The 9,063-nt window shown below is 46.4% G+C and overlaps 1 protein-coding gene across 2 annotated transcripts; it reads right to left on the reverse strand.

Annotated features, from left to right (window-relative positions):
* Positions 1-386: 386 nt before the first annotated feature.
* On the reverse strand, positions 387-8,931 carry LOC105498611 (mitochondrial ribosomal protein S18B). Of its 2 annotated transcripts, XM_011770788.3 has the most exons (7): positions 8,778-8,931; positions 7,122-7,230; positions 6,917-7,014; positions 6,733-6,801; positions 3,811-3,877; positions 1,725-1,784; positions 387-1,161 (listed from the first exon to the last, which is right to left on the reverse strand). In XM_011770788.3, the coding sequence occupies exons 1-7, from the start codon at positions 8,853-8,855 to the stop codon at positions 866-868; spliced, it is 777 nt and encodes a 258-aa protein (XP_011769090.1). In that variant the 5' UTR covers positions 8,856-8,931; the 3' UTR covers positions 387-865. The 2 variants fall into 2 exon arrangements, with proteins under 2 accessions (XP_011769090.1, XP_011769091.1); XM_011770789.3 differs by lacking the exon at positions 1,725-1,784.
* Between the last annotated feature and the right edge of the window lie 132 nt (positions 8,932-9,063).

The raw sequence follows: 9,063 nt of genomic DNA on the forward strand, positions 1-9,063 counted from the left end.
CCTAGCGTCCTGGCAACTGCCAGGGCCCCCCTTTTTTTTGCCAAACCAGCTGTATCCCTAGCAGTGCCACTCATTCCCATCTCTGCATCCCACGGCAGTGAGTGCCATGGCAACGCAGTCTTCCTAGGCCCAGTGTCTCACTAACCTTTTAGCCCCTCAGTGAAGTGGGCTATGCTGTGAATGTGGAATGGCGACCCACAAAGGCATCTTGACAGAGTGGCACGCTGCCCATCCCCAGCTTCTAGTCCCAGGCCTCACTGGCAAGGCTGGCTTAAGCCTGACCACTCATCTCCCCACAGCACCACCCAATTGCTTATATGAAAAGAACATCACTCAGCCCACCCCCGCTAATGGTATTCACGGTAAACAGCCCAAAGCAAACTAGAGACAGGAGAGTAGAGCTTTATTGTGTAAAAGCTGAGTTGGTATAAGTCTGAAACAGCAACAATGTTTAGCCCAGCCCATCTATTTACAATATATAGGGGTTGGGGTTTCCCATACACATCTGTCCTGCCCTCCCTCAGCCTCAAGATTTATCCCTATCAGCAACATTATTTCCTAGATTTGTCATTGGCTACAAAAGACACAACTCTTCAGGGTGATATCCCATCATATAAACCTACATACACATATCTCCTAGTCCCTCTGGCTCTCTTCCTTTTTGAGACAGGGTCTGGCTTTGTCACCCAGGCTGGAGTGCAGGGGTGCAACTGCAACTCACCACAACCTCCGCCTCCTGGGATCAAGTGATCCTCTCTTAGCCTCCCCAATAGCTGGGACTACAGGCGTGCAGCACCACACCCAGCTAATTTTTGTATTTTTTTGTAAGCCACCATGCCTGGCCTCTCTTCCCAGTCTACGGCTCCTACAGAGCACTCTGAGGGTCTGTCTGCCCAGTGAAGGAGGCTTCTGCTGGTGCTGTAGGGGGCATCTTGGGCATTGACTCAGGTGGGGGGGCACTCTCTTCTCGGAGATGACCCTGGTAAAGCCGGCGAAGGCGTGACAGTTCTCTCTCTGGTGGCTGTTTCCAGTTGTACCATGGGTACCAGGGGTCACCTGAGATCAGGGTGGGGGCTGGCGGAGTAGCACTCACAGCCCCATGAGAGATACTAAAGTCACGGTCCCGTGGTTCAACCTGGGGGATGTGGTAAATGAGGAGACCTAAGGGATTAAAAAAGAAGAGAAATTTAAGAGGGAATGAGGAGGGTGGTTTAGATGAAGAAAAAGGATTATAAAGGGAGGGACCAGTCAGAGCCACTGGGTACATTTATGTATGTTGTATACTGCAAACAGGTGAAACTGGCCCAGAGGGCAAATGTGGGCTGACATACTGCTGGGGCTCTTGCTTACAAAGCTATGCAGCCCTGAACAAGGACTATGAAGCTGCATCTATACCTTTTACTAATTTATGCAGCAGTGCCATGTAGTCCAGGGCCAGACATTTATATAAAGATCTTCCTATGATCTTGCTATGGCATTGAGACCAGCAGCTGTAAAATAGGAGGGAAAGGGATGGAAAGACAAAGACCAAGGAGACAGGGTAATGATAAACTAAGACACTCAGGAGAAGGGACAGGGGACAATGGAATGTCAGAAGAGACTCAGGAAGAACATGCTGGTTGCTACCATCTTGAACAGGTGTGAGCATTTATATCCATAATCTAGCCCTAAGTCACCTTCCTTATACCTAAACAAAACTGCCATGTGCCCCGTCTCATGCTCACCATTATCCCTGGCTTTCTGGATGGCCTGGGTCAACCTCTTGTGCTGCTTCACACAGACTCCTATGGGGAGAAAAATAACTTGTTCTTTAAGGCACAGTAAATAATAGAACACAACTGCTTCCGTATGGTGACAGAGGAGTAGACTGGGAAGGACTGGCTTTACCTAATGACCCCTTTCCCCTGACCTCTCCAAGGACCTCAGTTTCCCCATCTGCCCAATGGAAAGAATCTCTCCCATCTCTTGGAGAGCTGGGATAAAGATTTAGGAGGGTCTAGCCACTATAGAGAAGCTATTTAATGGTAAAGCCTCCAAGACAGGGAGCAGAACACAATTTAATGGGCAAGTGTGGTTAATTAGAGGGTTGACTTGAACAATCCACAGAGAAAGATTCAATAAAGAGAGAAGAGACTTCAGAGTTGGGGAAGGCAATCTGAGAGAGTAACAATAATAGTCCCTTCAGCCTTTACAGCTTGACTATAAGAAACTCTTGACAAACTGAATACTGATTGTACTGCCACCTCCAATAATGGTGAATTCAGATTTATTCTCTGCAAGGCTGGGCACGGTGGCTCATGCCTATAGTCTCAGCATTTTGGGAGGCTTAGGCAGGAGGATCACTTGAGTCAGAAGTTCAAGACCAAAGTGGCCAAAATGGTGAAACCCTGTCTCTACTAAAAATGCAAAAAAAATTAGCCAGGCACAATGGCACGTGCCTGTAATCCCAGCAACATGGGAGGCTGAGGCAGGGGAATTGCTTGAACCCAGGAGGTGGAGGCTGCAGTGAGCCGAGATCACGCCACTGCTCTCCAGCCTTGGGTGACAAAGTAAATGAGATTTCGTTGCAAAAAATATATATATATATTAGTCTCCACCAGGCACAGTGGCTCACGCCTGTAATACCAACACTTTGGGAGGCCAAGGTGGCTGGATGACCTGAGGTCGGGAGTTCGAGACCAGCCTGACCAACGTGGAGAAACCCCATCTCTACTGAAAATATAAAATTCACCAAGCATGGTGGTATGCGCCTATAATCCCAGCTACTCAGGGGGCTGAGGCAGGAGAATCACTTGAACTTGGGAGACAGAGGTTGCAGTGAGGCAAGATCCTGCCATTGCACTCCAGCCTGGGCAACAAGAGTGAAACTTCGTCTCAAAAACAAAAAAAAAATTCTCTGCAAATTTGTCTTGCTTCAGAGCAGTGTTAGCAAAATTTTTCTGTCTAGAGTCATATAGTAAATATTTTAAACTCTGCAGGTCCTGTGGTCTCTGTCTCAGCTACTCAACTCTGCCATTGTAGCATGGAAGCAATTGTAGACAATATGAAAACAAATGGACATGGCAGTGGGCCAGATTTGCCCTGTGACTGTAGTTAGGGAATAGATATAATCTTGAATTGTTAAATTTACAACTCCAAGTTTGGAAAATCTAATTCAATTGACAATGATATAAAATAACTTATGTGATAATTTGCGAGAAGTCTTTTGTAAAAGTGAAAAGACCCTATAGAAAGAAATTAATCACTGTTCATCAAATAAAAACTACATTTAGATAGTTTGCTTACAGAAGCACTTGCTTTTTTCTTTTTCCTTTTTTTTTTTTTTTTTTTGAGATGGAGTTTCACTCTTGATGCCCAGGCTGGAGTGCAATGGCGCAATGTCAGCTCACTGCAACCTCTGCCTCCTGGGTTCAAGCGATTCTCCTGCCTCAGCCTTCCGAGTAGCTGGGATTACAGGCATGCACCACCACGCCCAGCTAATTTTGTATTTTTAGTAGAGACAGGATTTCTCTACGTTGGTCAGGCATTGGTCAGGCTGGTCTCGAACTCCCCACCTCGGTGATCCGGCCGCCTTGGCCTCCCAAAGCGCTGCAATTATAGGCGTGAGCCACCACGCCCGGCTGTACTTGTCCTTTTCTTTTGTCCACATTTAATTGCTTTAGCCCCCAGTAAACCAAGATTTCCAAAAGGTTCAGCCAGACCTTTTAAGCTATAAGTAGGAGCCACTGAACGAATAACTATTGAACAACTACATAAACAAAACATGCCACAAGGAAAAGCTCTCTGGTGGTGCAGGGATGATGGGCTAACCTGTGTATAGAGAATGGAAGATGATACCCGTGTGGGCGCAGACAAACTGTTCCAAGAGCTTCACGTTCTGTAGGGGAAAGTGGTAGAGAAACGTGAGGAAAGAGGAAGGGAGAACAGCAAGATCTTTGGACACTGCAAGTACACAATCCCTACATACCCACATGGACCACCTTCACCCCTCTAGAGCTCTCCAGATGCTATCCTCTCACCCCTCTACAGCTCTCCAGATGCTATCCTCTCACCCCTCTACAGCTCTCCAGATGCTATCCTCTCACCCCTCTACAGCTCTCCAGATGCTATCCTCTCACCCCTCTACAGCTCTCCAGATGCTATCCTCTCACCCCTCTACAGCTCTCCAGATGCTATCCTCTCACCCCTCTACAGCTCTCCAGATGCTATCCTCTCACCCCTCTACAGCTCTCCAGATGCTATCCTCTCACCCCTCTACAGCTCTCCAGATGCTATCCTCTCACCCCTCTACAGCTCTCCAGATGCTATCCTCTCACCCCTCTACAGCTCTCCAGATGCTATCCTCTCACCCCTCTACAGCTCTCCAGGTGCTATCTTCCTTCATGTCCCAGTTGGGCTTCATCAATTCACTGAATCCATCCTTGCACATCCCATATTCTGTCACTGTGCTCCCAAAGAAATCTCTTATGCACAGGTTAAGTTCTTTTTTCTTTTCTTTGAGACGGAGTCTCCCTGTGTTGCCCCGGCTGGGATGCAGTGGCGCGATCTCAGCTCACTACAACCTCCGCCTCCCGGGTTCAGGCAATTCTCTGCTACTCCTCCCGAGTAGCTGCGGTTACAGGCGCCCGCCACCACACCTGGCTAATTATTTTGTATTTTTAGTAGAGATGGGGTTTCACCATCTTGGCCAAGCTGGCCTTGAACTCCTGACCTGGTGATACACCCACCTTGGTCTCCCAAAGTGCTGCGATTACAGGTGTGAGCCACCATGCCCAGCCTGCAGAAGTTAAGTTCTAAAGTCAGCCTTTAGGTGAAAAACTGGGACTGGTCATTGGAAATCCCAGAAATCACCCAAAAAATGATATTGTAATGTGTATGTATAAACAACTAATGTATTTAATAGCATACTGAATATAATTTATATAGTAAGAATAATTTTACAGTTTACATAGAACAACCCTCACTCAGCAAATTAACTGTAGGAAATGAGACTTGAGAAAAAAGCAGATACACTGTGGAGTAGAATGTAAGCGGAATCACCTGTGCTACTAAATTTGTAACATTTCTCTCTCAGTTATATAATTAACTATAATCTCTGTTTTGTTTTGTTTTTGAGATAGAGTCTTGCTCTGTTGGTCAGGCTGGAGTGCAATGGCACAATCTTGGTTCACTGCAACCTCCATCTCCCAGGTTCCAGTGATTCTCCTGCCTCAGCCTCCCAAGAAGCTGGTACTACAGGCACCCGCCACCACGCCTGGCTAATTTTTTTTGTATCTTTAGTAGAGATGGGGTTTCACCATGTTGGCCAGGCTGGTCTCGAACTCCTGATCTCAAGTGATCCACCCACCTTGGCCTCCCAAGGAATTACAAGCATAAGCCACCGCACCTGGCCATAATCTCTTTTTATAACTAATCATATGCAGTCAAAACTGGGGAATTATCTATGGGACTCCTGAATAAGCTGTGTCAGAAGGGTTCTTATTGCAGTCAAATACCCCCATTTTCTGACTGTTATCCAAATGCTCTACTGCTTCCCTGATGACCAGCCATACAGCTTCTGCTCTAATACTTTTGCTGCAAGCTCAGAAGAACACTTTCCTATTACCTATTTTATTAATGTAATGTTTTCAAATTCTTGTTTTTTTTGTTTTTGTTTTTTTTTTTTTTTTGAGGAATTTCGCTCTTTTGCCCAGGCTGGAGTGCAGTGGTGCAATCTCAGCTCACTGCAACCTCCACCTCTCCGGTTCAAGCAATTCTCCTGCCTCAGCCTCCCAAGTAGCTGGGATTATAGGCGCCTGCCACTATGCCTGGCTAATTTTTGTATTCTTAGTAGAGGCAGGGTTTTGCCATGTTGGCCAGGCTGGTCTCGAACTCCTGACCTCAGGTGAACCACTCTCCTCGGCCTCCCAAAGTGCTAGGATTACAGGCATGAGCCACCACGCCCAGCCAATATGTTTCCAAATTCTTTAAAGGAGCAAATCCTGTCCTTCTCACATATTGAAGGCTTTCTGAAAAATACTAGACTCTATCTTGCCCTCCGGCCTCACGTCCCAGCATGCCACTGAACATTGACAAGGAAATATAAAAAAACCTCAGGAAGAAAGTGGGCCAATATACTTTGTAATAACTGTAAAGAATACAAACGAATCTTTGGATATTGCTCTCCCACTAGAAATAGCCATTTCGCTGGCTGGGCATGGTGGCTCACACCTCTAATCCCAGCATTTTGAGAGGCCAAGGCGGGCGGGTCATGAGGTCAGGAGTTTGAGACCAGCCTGGCCAATATGGTGAAACCCTGTTTCTACTAAAAATACAAAAAGTAGCCAGGCATGGTGGCACACGCCTGTAGTTACAGCTACTTGGGAGGCTGAGGTGGGAGAATCGCTTGAACCCGGAAGGTGGAGGTTGCAGTGAGCTGAGATCGCGACAGTGCACTCCAGCCTTGGCAACAGAGTGAGACTCAGTCTCAAAAGAAATAGTCATTTCTCTTACCTGCCAGTTTAGACTGTAAATTTCATAGGCATAGGATAAAACTTGCAGTACAATCCATAGTAGAAGGTAAAAGACTGGAGAGAGAAATGTTTTTATAATGCCACAAACAGTTACTACAAAATAAACTGTAGGGCCTCCAGGATATACGAAGTGTGGGGCACCTACAGTAATCTCTTTGGCACTGCAAAGGGGCTCCTAATCTTTATTTTTCTTACCATAAAAAGAAAAGACTCTCCTTACCCTAAAGTCAACATGCAACTTGTGATCTCGGCAGATGGGGCAGGGATTCCCAGCAACTTTATTCCCACGCTGTAGAGAGAAAAAACCAGCAGTTAAGGATGTTCAAGCCCGTCAGAAAAAGTGCTGCTGTTACTGTTACTTGTGGCCTCTACCCCTACTCCACATCCCACTCTCAGAAACTCACAATACATGTTTTCCGAGTCCGCTGTGGGGGTACACCACCCTTGTGGTTGCGGCGGTAATCAGCCCAGACAGGGCGAGAACCATATCGCTCCTGGTATTCTGAAATGAAAGATCATACAAGTTATTCCTGGGTGGGAGTGTAGTGGGTGGCTCTATCCACTTATCTTAAATCCTATCTGACCCTCCCTTTCCCCATTTAGAGGTACCTTCTGATTCCAGATATTTCCAGGGTTCATCCTTATAAGGAGAAATGGGAACTGGGGACAAAGAATCTTCCTCAGAGGGAGGTTTGGTGCAAAGAGTCTGGAGGGGAACCTATAAAGGAGCAGAAAAAAATAAAATAATGAGTTCAAGGAAAGAACTCAATGGTTTGCTTATCACATTTTGGAAAGAGGGGGAATGCATACATATTGCATTAATGGAATATAACAGGAATACATATGTAAGTTAAGTATTTTTGTTGGGTTTAAACTGACATAAATCAACAACCACGCTCCTTTTCTACAACTGGATCCTGAAAGAAAAGCTAAGTTAGCGGATATATGCTGAAAAACAATCTTATTTCAGAAGACAATTAAAAAGTCTAGTACAAGGCCCAGCGCAGTGGCTCACGTCTGTAATCCCAGCACTTTGGGAGGCTGAGGCGGGCGGATCATGAGGTCAAGAGATCGAGATCATCCTGGCCAACATGGTGAAACCTCATCTCTACCAAAAATACAAAAAATTAGCTGGGCGTGGTGGCATGTGCCTGTAGTCCCAGCTACTCGGGAGGCTGAGGCAGGAGAATCGCTTGAACCCGGGAGGCGGAGATTGCAGTGAGCCAAGATCGCACCACTGCACTCCAGCCTGGCAACAGAGTGACGCTCCATCTAAAGAAAAAAGAAAAAAAAATCTAGTACATAAAAGGTAGTCCTGCTTTTTGGAAATGAATTGATTCTGGTGGAAGAATAAAGAGGAAGGATATCTAGGTTCTCGGAACCAAGATGTGTGGTGGGGAGGGGATGCTGAAGACAGGTGAGTCTCCAAATCAATCCAATGAAGTCACTGAGTTGCCCATTTTCATAAAAGCTGAAGGTCAACAATCTACAGGGCAGAACAAACTTGAGTCCTAACGCTAGTTTTAAAGCTACCAAGGCTGTTATTAAGTCTGTGTTGACCTCTGTCACCACTCTTCAGTCCCACTTTAGGGAGTGGCAGCTGGGCAAGCCTTTCTATCTCACCGTGCCCCACCAAGAACCTCCAGAGAGGTGAGTACACAAGACTGGAGGGAAACCTCAATTCAAAGGACGGAGTTAAGCTCTCATAACTCTGATAAGAAACTGATTTAATAAAGAGAGCTGAGAAACTGTCCTCAGGTCGTAAGAATATATCCTGACCTTACTGGGAAATAGCAAGGTGGGTAGAAATTAGGATCCCTAATTTCCCTAAGGACATTCCTGAGCAACACAGATTTAGACATGACCTGCACAGTTAAGAGCTGGTTGTGGCGCTCGCTTGGGGAGCACATATGTTACGCTAAAATTGCAACGATACAACATTAGCATAGCCCCTTAATTATTTAAATATTTTTCAAAAAGCTGGTTATGCATAACTGAGGGTGGACGGGGGTCAATTCTATCACTTAATTATTTTACTGAGATGGCATTTTGGAAGAAGGATGACACCTAACCCTGGGGCTTAGTCCTCGGCTCGGGATTAGAAAACGCGCGGTGTATGGGAGGGGGTTGCTGGAAGTACTGCCTAGACAGCTAAGATATAAACACGTGGGAAGGTCTCCACTCGTGGATTCCTGACAGCGGAGCGACGACCTAGAGAAGGTATAACCAACTTGGGGTTGTGCAAAATGTCCTTCGAGAAGTTACCTGAACTCTGTGGGCACCTCGGAAGAGAGAAAGCATAGGAAGCCGCCTCAGCAGGGTGTTTAATACGGACGCCGCCATCTTGACGTACGCCCAGCACAGGAATGGAAGGAAAGGCAACTGCGCATGCTTCAGGAAACTGACTAGGGCAGGGCCAAGGACAAGCCCGCAGTGCGGAAGGCGGCCGCACGTTTGCGTCAGGACGGAAGCGTGAAAGGGAAGGCATGGGCGGAGAAGCTAATTTCAACTGCGTCACAATCGAATTAGACCTCAAAATTGCATTTTTTCT

The sequence above is a fragment of the Macaca nemestrina genome, chromosome 5, assembly GCF_043159975.1.
Source record: "Macaca nemestrina isolate mMacNem1 chromosome 5, mMacNem.hap1, whole genome shotgun sequence".
NCBI classification, from domain to species: domain Eukaryota; kingdom Metazoa; phylum Chordata; class Mammalia; order Primates; family Cercopithecidae; genus Macaca; species Macaca nemestrina.

Bases quoted from the DNA above. Each gene is read 5' to 3' on its own strand.
- LOC105498611 (XM_011770788.3), bottom strand. From the start codon at position 8,855: ATGGCGGCGTCCGTATTAAACACCCTGCTGAGGCGGCTTCCTATGCTT. The intron at 7,231-8,777 runs GTAACTTCTCGA...GCTCCTTTATAG, and splicing joins GAGGTGCCCACAGAGTTCAG to GTTCCCCTCCAGACTCTTTG. The intron at 1,162-1,724 runs GTGAGCATGAGA...TTAATCCCTTAG, and splicing joins CCAGAAAGCCAGGGATAATG to GTCTCCTCATTTACCACATC.